We start from the raw sequence: 22,099 nt of genomic DNA on the forward strand, positions 1-22,099 counted from the left end.
CCCTACATTTTTTTCCTTTTATTTAGGTCCCTATACCATTTTTTTTAAGTTGGTCCCTATGAAATTAAGCCAATTACTACTAAGAGAGACTTAATTGAAAAAAATTAGTGCAGGGACCCAATTAAAAAGAAAAGAAATATAGGGATTTAATTGAAAATTTTACAAAACTATAGGGACCAACAGAGTAATTAAACCTTTTGTAAATGCTAATAACTTTTACATTTAATTTATTTTGCAGTACGATAAAATTTATTGTTCAATCAAGAATTCTTTGACAAAAATATTTGAGAATGAATTGGTAGAAAGGAAGGTCTATGTCTTCTCAAATTTTGAGATTGAGAAATCAAGCGGAATATATCTTCTGACTGTACACACGTGCAAAATATGTTTCAACATGGAGTTACGTATAGTAGATACAGTCGATGATCGTAAAATTCCGGATAATCATTTTAATTTGCTTGCCCATGCTGATATATTAAAACAAACAAATGAACGATTCTACTTATTTAGTACATAATTAATTTATATTAACCCACACAAAATTATTTTCCTTTTGATTTTAGGTTTTGCGAAAAAATTGTATAATAGCATTATTTTATCGATAACAAAAATTTTAACAGTTTATTTATGAAAATATTTGAAATTATATTGTGAATTTTTTTAAAGGTATATCTATTTATTAATATATTATTGTTAGTTTTATCATCTAACATAAAATAAATCAGTAAATTCTCTTTATTTTATACACGTACGAAGTTATAATTTCTTATATTATTCACTCATTTGTCCTTAATTTGGTACTTTTAATTCAATTTTTTTGTTCAATTAAATGTTATTGGATTCTTGACTAGGAAAAAAAATTTATATCATGGTCAAAAATAGAGAAAAGTGATCAGTACATTGTGATTGATCTTCATGATCTGCAGGATGTAAAATTTTAATATGAATATTTCTTTTAATAATAATTATGTGTTGTGGTGCAAATTTTTTTTCTTTATGTATTACTACTTACTCTCTGTGTAACACCCTCACTACCAGAAGTCACGCTTCCGGCTGCGCTACTCTGATAGCAAGAAGTATTACGACTACTTTACATACTAAATATTAAAATAGGAGCCTATGACTTGACACTGTATCGCTGATTTCTTTGAAAAACCAGAAATAAATACTTTATCTTAAGGAAAAACAAACAGGCATAGATTCATATACAAGACTCCTTACATAATAATTCAATATATTCAATATATTGTACATATAAAACATACAATTCCTATCCCTCTTACAAACTTGTAATAACAAAGACGAGAGAAGAAAATAATCTAATTAATACAACAGCATATAAACCAAATGCAGTATAACTCTTCTTAATACTTCTTCATCTGGTTCCTGAAAAGGTAAAGCTGTAGGGGGGGTGAGAACCTAACCACACGGTCTCACCACGGAGTTTCAAAGTTGTCATAAGAAGATATTTAATAAGAAACTGTTTTCAAGCTCAGTAATTATCATTGCCTTATGAATCTTTTAAAACCAATAGGAAATCGTTCAAATCCCTTTTCAGAGAAACAATGTTTAATCTTTCAGAAATCCGAAACCTTTCCTTATAAGAAAATCTCAATCAGAAATCAACCACGCAATCAAACAACACAATCATTAATTTAGCATCCAAGTTCATTCTCAAATGTAGCACGCCAGAACAAACACAGGCAAGACAGACAAGGAAAGCACAAGTAGGTAGCAGTTACAGCAAATAGTTCAAGTAGCAATTAAGAACAGTTTAGCAATTAGGCAAACCAAAACAAGTTCAAACCCAAGCAAAGCATACAAATGCATATGATGCATGCCTGTCCTATGGCTGATGAGGCTCATCTGTCGGTTATCTAGCCAACCCGACAAGTCTGAATTGTCCTTAGACTGTCCCCCGACGTGCATCCCCAAGAGTCTATGCATAGTTTTTTCTCAAATAATCAATATTGCTCAATGGGGGTATCATTCCCAGGAATTTATATAGTGCCCGGTCACACTTACGTCGTAGGGTCAACAGAGTATCGAGTTTTTAACCTGGTACACGTGGTGGCAAGCCACGGCACTTAATCCAGGGAACCTCGTATCTCAGATATTTCAAATTCATAAGCCATATAAATAATTCATTCATCATTCATCAATATCTAAGCCATTCTCAAAATCATCATCATTCGTCAAACCATGTCCCATTTTCAAATTCATTCAAAAATTATATTTCAAATTAATCCTCATCATCCTTCTTTCCGTTAATCAACAATCTCAATTCAAAATATAATTCTTTCTTTTCTAAATAAATCAATCTGAAACAAATAACGTTTAAGAACTAAATCTTTTTAAACAATTTCTTCAAACAAAACTTCCAATTTTATAAAATTTCGGCAGCATCTCCTCTAAAACTCGGACTTTGCCACCCTTTTCGGGTCCCAACCAAACCAAACCAAACACCTGTTAAACATTCAAATCACTCTAATAATAATTTTCACAACAACCACACTCAACACAGAGAAATAGCAAAATCCAGAATCCAATCAACCAATCCTATAAATCGCAGTTTAAATCAACTTCATTCAACAGCATTAATCAATAATTAAGAACTTTCAGTTTTCTCAAACAGTTTCAAACCAAACCGTTCCTCAAACCATGTTCGAACCATTACCAAAATAGTAAATTATTCTCAATAAACAAACCATTTCCAAATATCAAGTCCTTTCCAAATTGGTTTTAAAATCAAATTCCAATATCAAATCGGGTTCAATATCACATCAAATTTCAATACTAAACCTTTCCTAAAATCGAATTGTTTCCAAAATTAAACTAAATGCCATTATTAAATCTCTCCCATTAATTCAAGGAAAACCACTTTAACAACATCAGTCAACTAATCAGAATATTCAGCTTTCTCAATCGATCCATCTATCAATCAAACTAATAATCTTATTCATCCAAGACAACTCTATTCAATTCATAAGACTCAGGCAATCACCAAAGATGTATTTTACGCATTAATATCGATTTACAATAACTCTGGAAAGAAAAACAAGTTTGAGAAAGACGCCCCTACCTTATTCGCGATCCAACTACGCGACAAACTACATTTTTATTCTTATTCCACAGCAGCAACATCAATACCGACTGTCCCCGCAGCAGCCACAACCTCTAAACATAGCCTTAGCTCAATCCTAAAACATTAATGTCGCGTAAACTCAATAGTCTATAACAGAATAGCTACTAAAAGAGTTTGGAACAAGGAACGACTTACTGGGCTTACAACTAATTGAGAAAATGGAGCAACAGCAGATTCGGTGACGACACAGCACCTTGATGTTGTATGCTACAGCCATAGAACTCAGCAATCAAGACCCGGAACTCGATCCTATGACACCAAAACCTTGGATCCTTAAATAACTTAGAACAGAAATACTAATTCATAGGTTTCGGAATGCATTGTTTACCCAAACAAGGACGAACGACTGAATTGAAATAACGGTAACTCCGATGGTGGTTCCGGTGATCACTGCCATGTTCCCAGTGACCCGAACGGCGGCAACGACGGTGCAGCAGTTCAGAACAACAAGCAGCGGCGGCGGAGAGCTGAAATAGACATGCAGTGACGATAAAGGTTCCCGGAATCCAAAAGAACAGAAACCAAACTTTAAAACCCTTACCGACAGTGCGTTCTCCGGCGGCGGCAGCAGGATTTCGAGCGGCAGAAGCGGCGGTGGCTGGCGCGGGTCTCTCTTTTCTCTCCTCTGCTCCCGAGCTCGCTCTCTCTCGCTCTCTCTGGCTCCTCCATAAGTGGCGGCAACCGACTCCAAGACGAGGACGATGACGACGCGGGTACAGTAGCGGCGGCGACGGCTTCACGGTGTGGGCAACGCTGGCGACGCGAAAAGGGTTCTAACACGGTGGTTGGACCTCAGCTCGGCTTGAGATTCTGCTCTCTCTCCCTCGCGCGTCTCTCCTCCCCGCGTGGTCTCCTCGACGCTGGCGCCAACAACGACGCGACGCGACGCGACGGCGGTCCTGAGCTGCGCGGCGGCTTCCTCGCGGTACTTTCCTTCTCTCTCAGATCTCCTCTCTCTTCTGTCAGCAGCGGCGGCGACGGTGGCAGTGACACCCACCGCGCCGCCTCACTCTTCTTCCCCCTCTCCTTCCTTCCTCGGTCCCCTTCCTTTTTCCCCTTTCTCTCTTTTTTTTTTCCTGATGGGTTTTGGTTAGACAAAAAGGGGGGTTTCAGCTGCTGTTGGTGAAGGCTAATGGCGGCTAGGGTTTCATTAGGAGTAAGGGAAAAATTGTAATTTAATTAGGATTAGGGTATGTATAAAATTAAGATTTTGAATTTAATTATAGTAAAGTAATTTTAATAAAATTGAGGCATGGAGTATAAATTTTGAAATCTAATTAAATCTCTAAAATTATTTTAAAATATTATTTGTGGTATAAAAATACTAATTGATTTTCTCAATAAATTATTCTAATTGAAAATTCATGGTAATATAATTAATTTTCTTTATCTTTAACTTAAAGTATTAAATAATATAAATTAAATTATCTAAAATCTAATCATATAAAATTCTTATTATTTCATAACTACTAATTTTATATCAATAATTATAAAATTAAACAAAATTCTAATTTAAATAGCCAAAATCCCATTATTTTTAAATTTCTAGAACTTTAAATCATAAATAGGAAAATAATACTTAGGAATATAGTTTAGATAAAAACCTTAATTTATTTTAAATCCAATTAATTGCCTTTAATTATTTTTTAATAAAAATAATTTCTGAAATTAAAACTATAAATAAATATATATAATTTGAGATTAGTTCAAAATAGGACTTTTCAAAAGTCTTGGGTCTTACATCCTACCAACCTTATAAAAATTTTCGTCCTCGAAAATTGATACAAAATGAAAGAGATTTTCATATTACTTCACTCTTGAACTTATTTAAAGAAATGGCAACAAGTCCTCAATATATATATATACACACAAATAGTTTCAAATACCAAGATTTTCATATGGCATAAAAATATACAGGATATAAATATGATGTGAAACAGAAGTTACAAGACAGGCTTGATGTACAAGATAATATGTTTCAAACATGTGATGGTAAAGCAATACGGCAAAAGGTTATAACACAAGCTGGGGTTAAAATGATGTGCTTAATGTCCACATACTGATCTTATATCAACTTTAGGGATTAAATTATTCAAACTTCAACATAATTTATCTCCACCATTCTTAACCGTACTTCATTGAGCAACTCATCCGAAAGTTCTCAACTTTGTTAAACACTTTGCAATCCTTACTACTGGTTATAAGTCCCACATCAACAAAACTCTTTCACGTAAAACAAGGTTTCACAACTCCCTGTGATGTCGTACACTTATGAGTTTTACCTTTTGCATTCACCAAACGTGTCCTAAAAGACTAATGTGTCATTTACTAAGTCTAATGGTCGCACAAAATGCTAAAACTAATCTCAAGTATACTCAGAAGGATAGTAGACCATAGAAAAGGAAGAAAAACGACAAGGACCGTGTTCCCAAGAATTTAAAAGAATTGCTGAAATCACAAGTAGACAAGGATGAACAAGTAATAAAGAGTGCTAGAAAGAGAGTCAACTAATATCTTTAAGGGTAACTCTTAAATCGAAGGAATTTAATAAGACCAATAAGATGAAAAACAATGCAGTATCTTGAAACGAATTCAAGCTAAATCAAGAAATATGAGGTTTACAGAAAAAGAATATCCAAACCAAAAACAAAGTTTATAGAACTCAAGAGTATTGGTTTAAAAATATTTTTGAATGCATTGTTCGTAAAGAATGGAAAACTGAAGGGGAAATCATTTCATGTTCTGAAAGAGAAAATGGATAACAAACATCCTTCAAAAGATTAATAAAAGCGTAAATGTAGCACTATTTCAATATAAATTCAAGTGGAATAGATTACACAAACTTTGTAAATGGAAAGATTAATTTGGCTAAGAGCAAAATTGTATTTTCTATTTTTTTTAAGCATGTATGAAAACTATAATCTTGTTAGAAGAAAATCTGAGATAAAGTTTTACTCATAAAAGAAAAGATGATGCATTACAATCAAACAGGCTTAAATCACATAGAAATTTTCAGAGTATAGGATAAAGGAGTGTAAACTCAATTGAAAGCAATTTTATTAAAACTTCAATAGATGTATCGCCCAAAACAAGTTCAAATCACACCAAAAAGAGGCACTGTTCAAGTAAAACAATTCTAGTCAGGGACAACTTTGCATAAAAATAAATCGAAACTTGTTTAAAAAGGTTTAAATTAAAACAAAACTTCAATAATATACTTGAAGTCACAACTTTATAAGGATGTTCAATAATATTATTATGTGCTAAAAAGGAAACTAACTCATTTTAAGAAAGAGACTTAAATTAAAGGATTTCAATTAGGATTCATAAAGCATGTCACTCATAGAAACAAAAAGCTTAAGAAGAAATTTAACAACTTAAAAAAAGTTGATTCAAAACTTAAATTTCTTCAAAAGAATTGAAAACCTTTTCAAAAATGGTTCAAAACAAAATTCTGAAAGTATATTTGAAATAACCACCTCGCAAGTATCATTTAAGAAGATTACGATGTGCTTAAAATGATATCAACCCATGGAAGAAAGGACCTTTAAATTAAGGGAATTCAAACAAGAACTCATTGGGTATGGATTATCAAATGAGTTTCCAATTGGTCTAAAGAAATACAAAATGCGCCACGAAGACAACTCAATCAATAGAAAATTCTCAAGAAGGAACCTTTGACTAAAGAAAGACAAATAAAAGGACAAATGGTGCATTAGGTGGAAACGAATTAAAATTGACTCGGATGAGAATGAGATTCACAAGAAATGGAAAACTAAGATTAATGGTAAAAAAAATAAAAGAGTAGTTAAAAACAGAATTAAATATGACATCTACAGAAATAAAAAGTTTAAGGAAGAAATTGGTCTATTCATGAGAGTAAAGACATGAATCCAACATTTTTTTTTTTTGTAAGAACAACAATTTGCATAAATGATATAGTATGCTAAACCAAATTCAAATAAAAATAAATTAGGTGAAGCTTACCAAACAAAACCAACTAGAAAGAGACAAAAACCTTTCTTTGAAAAATATCTAAATATATAGTCAAATCAGGATATTCGTAAAAACGGTAATAAAATTGTTAGAAAATCAAATTGTATTTAAAGTATATATACATTTCCATGAATCAATGAAGAAACAGGCGAGGTATTGAAAACGACTAGTTTTAAACTGTATAAGAAACTTTCAACGTTTATATAAAGAAGTACATATCAAATTAAAAGCGGTTGTATATTTCAAATTAAAAACGGTTTTGTTAAGATTTAAAGAATGACTGTAATTATTATCAAATAAGAGGAAAACTAAATTACAATTTATTTACAAAAGACTTGAAATATGAACTTAAAAAGGTGTCCTGCATCAAAACAGATTCGAATGTATATAAAAAAAAATACATGATTAAAAAAGAAGTGCCTAAATAAAGAAGGTAAATACACCAAGAGTTTTAAACGGGCATATGCAGTTAGGATCAAACAAAATCGTACGTGAACAAGAGAGTAGGATTAAAAGATAATCTGTTCACTTTCGAAGAAAAGTATCGCAGACAAGAACCTTAGAGCATACCAAGCAAGAATAAGATACGTGATATTCGCAGAGTTCAAGACACCTAACCGAGTAACCTCAAGAATTAACTCCTAACGTTTCCAAAACCCGCGATTCGCATTACCTATAACTCACATATTGTCTATGATAACCCATTAGTGCTTACAAATACATAATTCACCAGGGTTAAGCTGGCCAAACTTAATACCAGGAATTATGCAATGCAAGATTAATGGTATTTATCAATAGACCGTCATGTACTTAAAGCTCTATTCTCGTTATCCAAACAAGACCTACTACATGACTGACTCTCAGAGTATGCAATTGAAGCATAATCGGTCAATTTCTCAGGCTCTACAGGAAAGACCGCTCTGATACCATAATGTAACACCCTCACTACCAGAAGTCACGCTTCCGGCTGCGCTACTCTGATAGCAAGAAGTATTACGACTACTTTACATACTAAATATTAAAATAGGAGCCTATGACTTGACACTGTATCGCTGATTTCTTTGAAAAACCAGAAATAAATACTTTATCTTAAGGAAAAACAAACAGGCATAGATTCATATACAAGACTCCTTACATAATAATTCAATATATTCAATATATTGTACATATAAAACATACAATTCCTATCCCTCTTACAAACTTGTAATAACAAAGACGAGAGAAGAAAATAATCTAATTAATACAACAGCATATAAACCAAATGCAGTATAACTCTTCTTAATACTTCTTCATCTGGTTCCTGAAAAGGTAAAGCTGTAGGGGGGGTGAGAACCTAACCACACGGTCTCACCACGGAGTTTCAAAGTTGTCATAAGAAGATATTTAATAAGAAACTGTTTTCAAGCTCAGTAATTATCATTGCCTTATGAATCTTTTAAAACCAATAGGAAATCGTTCAAATCCCTTTTCAGAGAAACAATGTTTAATCTTTCAGAAATCCGAAACCTTTCCTTATAAGAAAATCTCAATCAGAAATCAACCACGCAATCAAACAACACAATCATTAATTTAGCATCCAAGTTCATTCTCAAATGTAGCACGCCAGAACAAACACAGGCAAGACAGACAAGGAAAGCACAAGTAGGTAGCAGTTACAGCAAATAGTTCAAGTAGCAATTAAGAACAGTTTAGCAATTAGGCAAACCAAAACAAGTTCAAACCCAAGCAAAGCATACAAATGCATATGATGCATGCCTGTCCTATGGCTGATGAGGCTCATCTGTCGGTTATCCAGCCAACCCGACAAGTCTGAATTGTCCTTAGACTGTCCCCCGACGTGCATCCCCAAGAGTCTATGCATAATTTTTCTCAAATAATCAATATTGCTCAATGGGGGTATCATTCCCGGGAATTTATATAGTGCCCGGTCACACTTACGTCGTAGGGTCAACAGAGTATCGAGTTTTCAACCTGGTACACGTGGTGGCAAGCCACGGCACTTAATCCAGGGAACCTCGTATCTCAGATATTTCAAATTCATAAGCCATATAAATAATTCATTCATCATTCATCAATATCTAAGCCATTCTCAAAATCATCATCATTCGTCAAACCATGTCCCATTTTCAAATTCATTCAAAAATTATATTTCAAATTAATCCTCATCATCCTTCTTTCCGTTAATCAACAATCTCAATTCAAAACATAATTCTTTCTTTTCTAAATAAATCAATCTGAAACAAATAACGTTTAAGAACTAAGTCTTTTTAAACAATTGCTTCAAACAAAACTTCCAATTTTATAAAATTTCGGCAGCATCTCCTCTAAAACTCGGACTTTTGCCACCCTTTTCGGGTCCCAACCAAACCAAACCAAACACCTGTTAAACATTCAAATCACTCTAATAATAATTTTCACAACAACCACACTCAACACAGAGAAATAGCAAAATCCAGAATCCAATCAACCAATCCTATAAATCGCAGTTTAAATCAACCTCATTCAACAGCATTAATCAATAATTAAGAACTTTCAGTTTTCTCAAACAGTTTCAAACCAAACCGTTCCTCAAACCATGTTCGAACCATTACCAAAATAGTAAATTATTCTCAATAAACAAACCATTTCCAAATATCAAGTCCTTTCCAAATTGGTTTTAAAATCAAATTCCAATATCAAATCGGGTTCAATATCACATCAAATTTCAATACTAAACCTTTCCTAAAATCGAATTGTTTCCAAAATTAAACTAAATGCCATTATTAAATCTCTCCCATTAATTCAAGGAAAACCACTTTAACAACATCAGTCAACTAATCAGAATATTCAGCTTTCTCAATCGATCCATCTATCAATCAAACTAATAATCTTATTCATCCAAGACAACTCTATTCAATTCATAAGACTCAGGCAATCACCAAAGATGTATTTTACGCATTAATATCGATTTACAACAACTCTGGAAAGAAAAACAAGTTTGAGAAAGACGCCCCTACCTTATTCGCGATCCAACTACGCGACAAACTACATTTTTATTCTTATTCCACAGCAGCAACATCAATACCGACTGTCCCCGCAGCAGCCACAACCTCTAAACATAGCCTTAGCTCAATCCTAAAACATTAATGTCGCGTAAACTCAATAGTCTATAACAGAATAGCTACTAAAAGAGTTTGGAACAAGGAACGACTTACTGGGCTTACAACTAATTGAGAAAATGGAGCAACAGCAGATTCGGTGACGACACAGCACCTTGATGTTGTATGCTACAGCCATAGAACTCAGCAATCAAGACCCGGAACTCGATCCTATGACACCAAAACCTTGGATCCTTAAATAACTTAGAACAGAAATACTAATTCATAGGTTTCGGAATGCATTGTTTACCCAAACAAGGACGAACGGCTGAATTGAAATAACGGTAACTCCGATGGTGGTTCCGGTGATCACTGCCATGTTCCCAGTGACCCGAACGGCGGCAATGACGGTGCAGCAGTTCAAAACAACAAGCAGCGGCGGCGGAGAGCTGAAATAGACATGCAGTGACGATAAAGGTTCCCGGAATCCAAAAGAACAGAAACCAAACTTTAAAACCCTTACCGACAGTGCGTTCTCCGGCGGCGGCAGCAGGATTTCGAGCGGCAGAAGCGGCGGTGGCTGGCGCGGGTCTCTCTTTTCTCTCCTCTGCTCCCGAGCTCGCTCTCTCTCGCTCTCTCTGGCTCCTCCATAAGTGGCGGCAACCGACTCCAAGACGAGGACGATGACGACGCGGGTACAGTAGCGGCGGCGACGGCTTCACGGTGTGGGCAACGCTGGCGACGCGAAAAGGGTTCTAACACGGTGGTTGGACCTCCGCTCGGCTTGAGATTCTGCTCTCTCTCCCTCGCGCGTCTCTCCTCCCCGCGTGGTCTCCTCGACGCTGGCGCCAACAACGACGCGACACGACGCGACGGCAGTCCTGAGCTGCGCGGCGGCTTCCTCGCGGTACTCTCCTTCTCTCTCAGATCTCCTCTCTCTTCTGTCAGCAGCGGCGGCGACGGTGGCAGTGACACCCACCGCGCCGCCTCACTCTTCTTCCCCCTCTCCTTCCTTCCTCGGTCCCCTTCCTTCTTCCCCTTTCTCTCTTTTTTTTTTTCCTGATGGGTTTTGGTTAGACAAAAAGGGGGGTTTCAGCTGCTGTTGGTGAAGGCTAATGGCGGCTAGGGTTTCATTAGGAGTAAGGGAAAAATTGTAATTTAATTAGGATTAGGGTATGTATAAAATTAAGATTTTGAATTTAATTATAGTAAAGTAATTTTAATAAAATTGAGGCATGGAGTATAAATTTTGAAATCTAATTAAATCTCTAAAATTATTTTAAAATATTATTTGTGGTATAAAAATACTAATTGATTTTCTCAATAAATTATTCTAATTGAAAATTCATGGTAATATAATTAATTTTCTTTATCTTTAACTTAAAGTATTAAATAATATAAATTAAATTATCTAAAATCTAATCATATAAAATTCTTATTATTTCATAACTACTAATTTTATATCAATAATTATAAAATTAAACAAAATTATAATTTAAATAGCCAAAATTCCATTATTTTTAAATTTCTAGAACTTTAAATCATAAATAGGAAAATAATACTTAGGAATATAGTTTAGATAAAAACCTTAATTTATTTCAAATCCAATTAATTGCCTTTAATTATTTTTTAATAAAAATAATTTCTGAAATTAAAACTATAAATAAATATATATAATTTGAGATTAGTTCAAAATAGGACTTTTCAAAAGTCTTGGGTCTTACACTCTGAATTCTCACTTTCATTCAAAAATGACAAAAAAATAAGACGTGCACTATGAGATCAATTTACAATCCAATTACTTGATTATCTATGTGATCACCAAGCAATCGAATACATAATTTATTCTCTAATTTATAAAATTTAACAAAGACATTGGTAAACATATTGGTTTCGTATTTATTTATATATTTTATTTATTTATGTTATATTTGTAATTATATTATATCTATTTTTATCAATATATTTTTTTTAAAAATACTGTTAGTGTTAGCACATGGCGTATTGAATAAATTAAATGATAGAAACAGGTAACTATTTTTTTCAGTCAAAATTCAGTAAAATACTGTAATTTAGACTTGTAATATTAATATATTAATAGTAAAGTGGAGAAAAAAATGTAATATTATATCAAAGAAATTTTTTAAATCATAATTGTAATTTATGATTGAAATCATAATTTAAATATTTTAAACGGGATAATTTTATTTAGAGAACTCATAATTTAAACATAATTTTTATACATTTAATAGCTACATTCGAGTTAATATATTTAATATTATATTTAAAAAAATACAAACAATACACATTATTATATTATTTATTTATTAAATAAATTATTACAATTCAAATTAATTTTAATAGAATAATTTAAAATCATAATTTTAATTTTATCACGTGCATAGCACGGGTTATTACACTTGTTTAATATACTAAAACTGGATTTTCTCCCAACTAATGAAAGTAAGGTGTCACTTTTTCGTGAACCTATTTTCCTTCCAAAATGATTGCACTATTTCTCTCTTTTAAATTTATTTTAAAAAATTATCTTTAATTGATATAATTATATTATAATTAGTATATAATGAATGATACATAATTGTACTAATTTAAGATAATCTCTTTATTATAATTATACTAATCTCTTTTAAATTTATTTCAGAAAATTATCTTAATTATAATTATATAACAATATTATACTTAGCATTTAATGAATAATTCATAATTATACTAATTTAGAAAAATATCTCTATTATAATTATATAAAATCAATAATTAATACATTATTAACCTAATTATCAATCAAAAATATTTTTAACTATTTTAATTATATTTATTTTAATTATATTGATATAATTTTATTTTTTATTCATTATCCTAAAATTTTATTAGTGACAAGTTATTATCTTAATGGTGACCTATATAATAATAATAATAATAATAATAATAATAATAATAATAATAACAAAAAGATAGAAAATTATATTTTAGAGAAATATAAATTAATTATTAATAATTGGTTATTAATAATGATAATTATATAATTAATTTTTAGTAATCATTAAATATATTTAATATAAATAACCAAGTTTAATTAGTTAACAAATGAAAGAAAATATTATTGTAGAATATATATATAAATAACTAATTAATATTAATGATAATTCAATATATATATATATATATATATATATATATATATATATTAATAACCAATTTAATATTAATAACGATAATTATCATTATTATTCAATAATAATAATAATAATAATAATAATAATAATAATAATAATAATAATAATCTTTCCTTTTATTAAAACATTCATCTAATTGAATTAATATAAATATTTAATAAAAATAAAGGATGGATTTTTTGGTTTGAAGGATAATATAATCGAATATTCTTGAAGATTTTAAAGCTGTGAGTATATAATAATCTTTCCTATATTAATATACGCATGCATGTTGCCTCATTTTTTTCATAAATGAAAAATAACATTTATCCGTTAAATTTGTTAGTTGCTCAACCGATTTATCTTATTTATTGTGATTGAGATTGATATATAATCATAAAGATTTTTTTCCTCCATTAATTTTAATAAAGAAATCCATGACGTAAAATAAAATAAAATAAAGTCAGTATCTACTTTTTTCTCAATATTTTTTATATTTACGGTAAATATTAAATATAAAAAAATAATATTAATTATTATCACTTTTATTTATTTACATTCATAATTAAATTTAATATAATTATAGTAAGTCTCTATAATTATAACAATTTGTATCTGTTACATATATAGCAATTATATTATATATAATTATCTTTTATATATACTTAGCAAGTATTTCTATTTATATAATCTACTTAATATATTAAAATTGAGTTTTTTCTCAACTAATGAGAGTGAGGTGTGAATTCCTCATGAATTCATTTTTCCTCCAAAATGAATGCATTTAATGAATAATGCATAATTATACCAATTTAGGAAAATATCTTTATTATAATTATATAAAATCCATATTTAATACATTATTAAACTACTTATCAATTATCAATAAAAAATATTTTAATAATAATAATAATAATAATAATAATAATAATAATAATAATAATAATAATAATAATAATAATAATAATATACTTCTACTTAATATACTAAAATTGTATTTTTCCCTAACTAATTGAAGTGAGGTGTCAATTTTTCATAAATTTATTTTTCTTCTAAAATGAAAGCACTATTCTCTCTTCTAAATTTATTTTAGAAAAATATCTTTATTATATTTATATTACAATTAACATTTAATGAATAATGTATAATTATACTAATTTAGGAAAATATATTTATTATTATTATATAAAATTAATATTTAATACATTATCAACTAATGAAAGCGAGGTGTCAATTCTTCATGAATTTATTTTTTATCCAAAATGAAAGTACTATTCTCTCTTCTAAATTTATTTTAGAAAAATTAAAATTAAAAAAATAAGCAAGTTCATAGAATCAAATCATATTTCTATAATATATATATATATATATATATATATATATATATATATAAGAATATATATTTTTATTATACAAAAATTAAATTTTTGCACTTTATGATGGGCGTGACATACTTCTTAGTGTGTTTTTTAATTTATTTTTTATAACTCATTGAATACAATTTATTACAGTAAATTAATTATATCAAGTAATTGATTTGATTAGGTATTTAAATATTACACGATTTATTATAATTTATATCAATCAAATAATTGTAATTTATTATATCAATTATTTTAATTCATTAATTTATAAGGTACATAATAACATAGATGATTTGTTACTTATACTGATTAAATGCAATAAATACATATTAATTTAGTTAAAAAAATCATTATCTCCTATGTTTTCCTATTTATTTTTTTAATTCATTAAATCCAATCAATTATAATAAATTAATTATATCAACTAATTAATTCAATCAATTATTTTCTAATTTATTTTTTAAATTCAATAAATCAAATAAAATTAATTATACTAATTATTTGTATTGACTAATTGATTTGATTAATTCTTAAAAATATTTTTATTTAATTTATTTTATTTATTTAAATATAACTAATTAGTTATTTAATTTTATTAGGATAAATATCAAATTCTATTTCTAATATAAAAATACAAAATTTTATTCATTCTATTTTTATTTTACCACTATAAAAGACCATATATGCTAGAAGAAAATATCATTCATTTACCAATTACTCTTTCATTGGATAGCTTTTACAACAATTCTTTTTCTTCCTATGAGGCGTCGTCACAAGAAGGCAACTATCATAGACACAAATCAGCACACACTCTTCAACTCCCGTGCTCATCATTCAGAGCAATATATGATATGTTATCCATTAAACATTTATAGACCATGGTATTATCATGTTTGCATAAATAAAAAAAATCCGTAATTAAGCTTAAGTCATTTACCTATTTGTGCGGTATATTGTAGTGTGAAATTACTTTTAATTTATGTTGTGCAATGATATTATGATTTAATTTAAGTTTTTATTTTAGAATTGTGTTATGATTTTATCTCCTCATTTTCTCTTAGATATTAAGTTGTTGTATTTTTATTTATTATTATTGAAGCGGGTGTGATATAAAATTTGTAAAAAGAAAAAAATTTTACATTCAATTTATTTTATTGTAGTCTTCTATTCTTCTTTTTTTTTTTATTTTCTTTTTAAATATCATATAATTTATTATAATTTATACCAATTAATTAATTACAATTCATTATATCAGTTAGCTTAATTCATTAATTTATAATATACATGATAAAATAGATCATTTGTTACTTATACGTTTATTTTTCTAAAATCTAAATCTGAATAATTATATTTTCAGTTTTGTTATGAACAAAATATTATTAATAATGAATAATAAGTAACCACTCATACTTTTAATCAAAGTGTTTGGATGATTGTTATATTTATTAATATTAATTATTGATTATTTTTTCATAAATAAATTATATTATAATTTTATGTTAGTTCATAATTGATTAATGATTAACGTTCATGAAACTATGTTTATAACACCTTGAATTTTTTAAAAATTAAATAAAGATAGTATATAATAAAAAGGTTTAGAGGTAAGTAGCACTCGAACTTTTAGTACGATCATGAGGTGCTAAAAGTTAGGGTGTTACATTATGGTATCAGAGCAGTTCGTCCTTGTTAGAGCCTTGGAAATGAACTGACTATGCTTCACTGCATACTCTGAGTGTCTATCATGCAGTAGGACTTGTCCTAGTGACAAAAATTTGAGTTTCAGATGCATGATTGTCTATTGATTAATGCTGTTAGTCGACCGTTGCATCTCTCATGGTATTAGGTCTGGCCAACTTAATACTAATGATTCATGTATATGGAAACACTAATAGATTATCATAGACAAAATAGAAATAATAGGTTATGCGAATCAAGAGGTTTGGGAACGTTAGAAGTTACGTCCTAGGGGTTGGATTCGTTTACTCTTTATTCGTGCTAGGTAACTTGGTGTCATCTTTTCTTTCACTATTTATTCATTTATTTTTCATCTCCTCCATCCCTTGTTTTAATTCTTTTCAAAACCAGATTTGATTATCCATCCTTATCATTATTTGTATACTTCTTCATAAATCCTTACCCTTCGATCTGATTTTGAGTTTCTTTCAATGCAACGCATAATTCTCAGTATCTACATTTGTTTTGTATTCCTTTGATTAAACATGAGCTTGTTTATGCCATGAGCAATTTCTAGATGTGACAAGCAAATACGATAGTTTTGTGAGATACGGTTGTCACAAAAAACAGACTGTTCTCTTCGTTGAAATGGCCTAAAGGAAATAGATCGCTTGCAGATGGATCTTTTCTGAACTTTTATCCTTGACATTGCTTATATTCTTCTTCGAGCATCTTGTACCCTTTGATTTTGAGCTAGATTTGGGACAATAATCAATCTTTAATTCTTCACAAACATTGTCATGAACCTTGGTTATCTATATTTGTGAACCTGGTAATTCAGCTTGAATTTGCTTCGACTTATGTTACTACCTTTTCTTTTATTGTTCCTGTCCAAGTTCTTTTCTCAGATTTTTCCTTAGGATACAATTTAACTCTCATCCAAACTATTTTCCACACTCTTCTCAAATCATTTTCAATAAATCAAACCGGCAACTTTTAACATTTTCAAATTATCCTACCGTAATCCAGAAATCACAATCATCAGAATAACTCAGTTCCTGGCTGCACTTAAATCCTTCAAACCTCAAACTTATCACAAATATCAATATAAATTAAATCGACAGGTAATCACAACATCAATTCACTTATCAAATACTAATTTAACCGGTGAAAATTTATTAAAACCCTACCTCCGTACAGAAATTACAACAACGAAAACTCTGGAGAAACTTTTCGTCCGAGCTGCTAAAGAGAAAAACGCCAGAAATCGTCCGTGCCTCCTAGAACTCAAGGATACAGTTGTACGAGCCTATATTAACTGAATTTGAGGGAGCCCGCATGGGTGGTGAAGTCCAATTTTTAAGAGGGATTATGCCCAATTCTATGTAAAAGTAACCGAAAACGTGGTATTATTTCGAAAATCTGATTTATAAATTTATTTTGAAACATGATTTTATAGTGGAAAACATTTTTATTTACATATTTACTCATATTGAGAAACGTATTTTGTATTGAAAATTGCCAATCTGATTTATGAATATTGTTTGATTTTTGAATTATTACGGAAAGAGTTATGTTCAATCCGATTTATTAAGAAAATTATAATCTTTTAAATTCACTCTTTTGAGAAGAAATTTTGTTTTAAGTTATGATATGAATTTGGTTTGTTAAGAAAAAGAAAGAATGAGAAAAGAACATGGCACGTGTGATTATGAAATGTTTAAAAGGTCACGAGAGGGTGACGGAAAGTAAATGGTTTTGGTTCCAATGGGATAATGTTAAGCTGTGGGCTTTATATGTGAATAATTGTGCGGGGACGCCCGTGTGTATGAAATGGCTTCCAGGAGAAAGTGGCACATGCTTCAGTTGGAGAATCAGCGCCTGCAAGTACTTGAGTATTGTAAGGCCCACATCGGTTGGAGAGGAGAACGAAGCATGCCTTATAAGGGTGTGGATACCTCTCCCTAGCATGACGCGTTTTGACGAGTGAGTGTGGGGGGCTTCGGCTAGCATCCCTATCGTCAAAAGCAAAACCGTGAGGCCTTGTGTGCCAAAGCGGACAATATCGTGCTAGCGGGTGGTCTGGGCTGTTACAGATGGTATCAGAGCAGTTCGTCCCTGTTAGAGCCTTGGGAATGGACTGACTATACTTCTGATGATTAACGCTATTAGTTTACCGTTGCATATCTCATGATATTAAGTTTGGCCAACTTAATACTGATGATTTGTGTTTACGGAAACACTAATGGGTTATCATGGGCGAAATAGAAGTAATAGGTAATGCGAATCACGGGATTTGGGAACGTTAGAGGTTAAGTTTTAGGGGTAAGCTTCGTTTCAACGTATAATCCTTACTTGTGCTAATGTAGCTTGAAGTCATCTCTTCCTTGATTGCTTGTAGTGAAATTCTTTGTTTCGAACTTCTTTTTTGAGATGTGTTTTGAATAACTCCCGACCATATCTTGTCATTCATAAGATATGATTTCTCTCACGTTTGAAAAAATTGAACATGTTAAATCTTTCTGTTTTTCTTTGACATGTTTAAAAGGAAAGTTAATATGAAACTTTTTCAATTTATATCAATTTTCGAGGACGAAAATTTTTATAAGTGGAATAGGATGTAAGATCCCGTATTTTTTTAAAATTAAATAGTTAACTATTTATAAACTAATATATTATATTGAGATGTAATTTTTAAGAAAACTATTTATTAATATTATTATTATTATTATTATTAGTATTATTATTACCGAAGCCTTCTGAAGAAACAGAAGAAAAGAAAATGAAATTTATGCATGTATATATATATAAACCAATGCCACGTTTCCTTTATATAAGCAAAGCACTAATGACACATGATCACCTTTCATTCCATTATTCATCATTCCCTTTACTTCTTCACCGAACCACTTGGAAAAGAAATAGAGAGAGAGGGACGTAAGCTCCATGAAACCGAGAGCTTTTGGTTTTAATTTCTTGAAATTCGTAACTCCAATAGAAAATCTAATCCGGTAAAAGTGTTCGTATCTTCCTTCTCTACGCGTTGACGTTACTTTTGTCCGGTGGAAGTCGACGGTGACGTAGCTCCCTTACCCCTTGAGTTCGGTTAACTGGAGTTCTAGGAAGCACAGACGATTTCTGACGCTTTTTCCTTCAGCAGTTCGGTCAAAAAACTTTTTCGAAGGTCCCGTTAGTTTGATTTCGTATGGAGGTAGGGTTTGGTAACTTTATAATAATTAAATATGAGTTTGATAAGTGAATGTTGATTTAGTTGATTATTGCTTGAATTTGAATGAGTTTATGTTAAATTATTGTTGAATTATTGTTGTTTGCTTGAGATTTTGATTCAGTTATGTATGAACAACTAGCTGGGATGCTTTGATTATTTTGGGAGTAAGAAATGAAATTTTCAAAAGTTTTAAGAAATATATTAACTGATTTTGAATTATTAAAGAAATGTTTTTGCTGCTGGAGTCGGTTGGATTATTAATTGTTTTAAAGATTTTGGAGAATGGCATAAAGATGTGGTTTTAGTTTTAAAAGAAAAAGAGAAGATAAATCGGCACGTGTACTTATGAAATAATTAAAAGGTCACAAGAGGGTGACAGAGAGTAAATAGTTATAGTGTCGTTGTGAAAAGTTAAGCCGTGGGCTTGATGTGTGAGTAATTGTATGGGAATTTCGTGTATATGGAATGGCTTCCAGGAGAAAGTGGCACATGCTGCAGCTGGAGAATCAGCACCTGCAAGTACTTGCAGAGGTCATGTTCGGCATACTTCAGCTGGAGAATCAGCGCCTGCAAGAAGTGGAAACTTGCAGAGGTTATGCCGCTGGAATGCCTTATCTGACTTGCGAGTCGGATTGCGTCGGGTGCGGGTCGAAACCGACAAATGAGCTCATTACCTGCGATAGGAATAGACATGCATCATGCTTGTTTGCGCATATCTCTGTGCTATGTAACTCTGTGATTGTGTGTGTGTGCTGCATGACTGATTGACTTCTGGGTTCTTTTATTATTCATGCTTATAAGTGTTTTGTTGTTAGTTGCGGTCGGTTAATAATGGCAAAATGAACTTAACTTCTAACCCCGACCCTACTAAGAACTTCCCAGCTCTTACCCCCTACCTCCACCCCTTTCAGCTACAGGTGCAAAGGTTCATTGTCAAGTTATGGGAGCACAGAGGAATATGTTTATAAGTTGAGTTGTTAGGATTTGTTTTCCCCTCGCCTTGTTAGTTAGAGTTTTTAGAGGGGTAGGATTTGTTTTTGGGAATCTTGAAATAAGTTTATGTATTTAATACTATGTGAATATATATACTTTTGTGATTTAGTAGCGTAAAATAAAGTCTCTTTTCGTTTTCTTAATTAAAGTTTCGGTTCGTATTCGCGAAGGCTCAATATTAAATAAAGATAGTATATAATAAAAAGGTTTAGAGGTAAGTAGCACTCGGACTTTTAGTATGATCATGAGGTGCTAAAAGTTAGGGAAAACAAATCCTAACAACTCAACTTATAAACATATTCCTCTGTGCTCCCGTAACTTGACAATGAGCCTTTGCACCTGTAGCTGAAAGGGGTGGAGGTAGGGGGTAAGAACTGGGAAGTTCTTAGTAGGGTCGGGGTTAGAAGTTAAGTTCATTTTGCCATTATTAACCGACCGCAACTAACAACAAAACACTTATAAGCATGAATAATAAAAGAACTCAGAAGTCAATCAGTCATGCAGCACACACACACAATCACAGAGTTACATAGCACAGAAATATGCGCAAACAAGCATGATGCATGTCTATTCCTATCGCAGGTAATAAGCTCATTTGTCGGTTTCGACCCGCACCCGACGCAATCCGACTCGCAAGTCAGATAAGGCATTCCAGCGGCATAACCTCTGCAAGTTTCCACTTCTTGTAGGTGCTGATTCTCCAGCTGAAGTATGCCGAACATGACCTCTGCAAGTACTTGCAGGTGCTGATTCTCCAGCTGAAGCATGTGCCACTTTCTCCTGGAAGCCATTCCATATACACGAAATTCCCATACAATTACTCACACATCAAGCCCACGGCTTAACTTTTCACAACGACACTATAACTATTTACTCTCCGTCACCCTCTTGTGACCTTTTAATTATTTCATAAGTACACGTACCGATTTATCTTCTCTTTTTCTTTTAAAACTAAAACCACATCTTTATGCCATTCTCCAAAATCTTTAAAATAATTAATAATCCAACCGACTCCAGCAGCAAAAACATTTCTTTAATAATTCAAAATCAGTTAATATATTTCTTAAAGCTTTTGAAAATTTCATTTCTTACTCCCAAAATAATCAAAGCATCCCAGCTAGTTGTTCATACATAATTGAATCAAAATCCCAAGCAAACAACAATAATTCAACAATAATTTAACATAAACTCATTCAAATTCAAGCAATAATCAACTAAATCAACATTCACTTATCAAACTCATATTTAATTATTATAAAGTTACCAAACCCTACCTCCATACGAAATCAAACTAACGGAACCTTCGAAAAAGTTTTCTGACCGAACTGCTGAAAGAAAAAGCGTCAGAATCGTCTGTGCTTCCTAGAACTCCAGTTAACCGAACTCAAGGGGTAGGGGAGCTACGTCACCGTCGACTTTCACCGGACAAAAATAACGTCAACGCG

General features: G+C 31.3%; 1 protein-coding gene and 1 long non-coding RNA gene across 14 annotated transcripts; both read right to left on the minus strand.

The window, feature by feature from the left end:
• Positions 1 to 1,142: 1,142 nt before the first annotated feature.
• On the minus strand, positions 1,143 to 4,315 carry LOC112726857 (uncharacterized). 13 transcript variants are annotated; one of them, XR_011868311.1, is made up of 5 exons: positions 3,687 to 4,315; positions 3,474 to 3,612; positions 3,290 to 3,394; positions 3,083 to 3,200; positions 1,143 to 1,400 (listed from the first exon to the last, which is right to left on the minus strand). XR_011868311.1 is itself a non-coding variant. In XM_072208795.1 (4 exons), exons 1-4 carry the CDS (start codon positions 3,812 to 3,814, stop codon positions 3,195 to 3,197), a joined length of 345 nt encoding a protein of 114 aa, XP_072064896.1. In that variant the 5' UTR covers positions 3,815 to 4,294; the 3' UTR covers positions 3,082 to 3,194. The 13 variants fall into 13 exon arrangements, 1 of the variants encoding a protein (XP_072064896.1); XR_003165431.3 differs by having other exon boundaries at positions 1,143 to 1,386; positions 3,281 to 3,394; positions 3,687 to 4,296; XR_003165430.3 differs by having other exon boundaries at positions 3,281 to 3,394; positions 3,687 to 4,296.
• A 3,920-nt stretch (positions 4,316 to 8,235) lies between these two features.
• LOC112726858 (uncharacterized) lies at positions 8,236 to 11,293 on the minus strand. Its single transcript, XR_003165432.3, has 5 exons — positions 10,742 to 11,293; positions 10,529 to 10,667; positions 10,336 to 10,449; positions 10,138 to 10,255; positions 8,236 to 8,455 (listed from the first exon to the last, which is right to left on the minus strand). It is a non-coding gene; the product is annotated as an uncharacterized lncRNA (long non-coding RNA).
• Positions 11,294 to 22,099: the final 10,806 nt, after the last annotated feature.

Source organism: Arachis hypogaea, chromosome 12 (assembly GCF_003086295.3).
Source record: "Arachis hypogaea cultivar Tifrunner chromosome 12, arahy.Tifrunner.gnm2.J5K5, whole genome shotgun sequence".
In the NCBI taxonomy this organism is placed as follows: Eukaryota; Viridiplantae; Streptophyta; class Magnoliopsida; order Fabales; family Fabaceae; genus Arachis; species Arachis hypogaea.

Bases quoted from the DNA above. Each gene is read 5' to 3' on its own strand.
- LOC112726857 (XM_072208795.1), bottom strand. From the start codon at position 3,814: ATGGAGGAGCCAGAGAGAGCGAGAGAGAGCGAGCTCGGGAGCAGAGGA. The intron at 3,613-3,686 runs GTAAGGGTTTTA...TGTCTATTTCAG, and splicing joins CGCCGGAGAACGCACTGTCG to CTCTCCGCCGCCGCTGCTTG. The intron at 3,353-3,473 runs GTAAACAATGCA...CTATGGCTGTAG, and splicing joins AGTCGTTCGTCCTTGTTTGG to CATACAACATCAAGGTGCTG.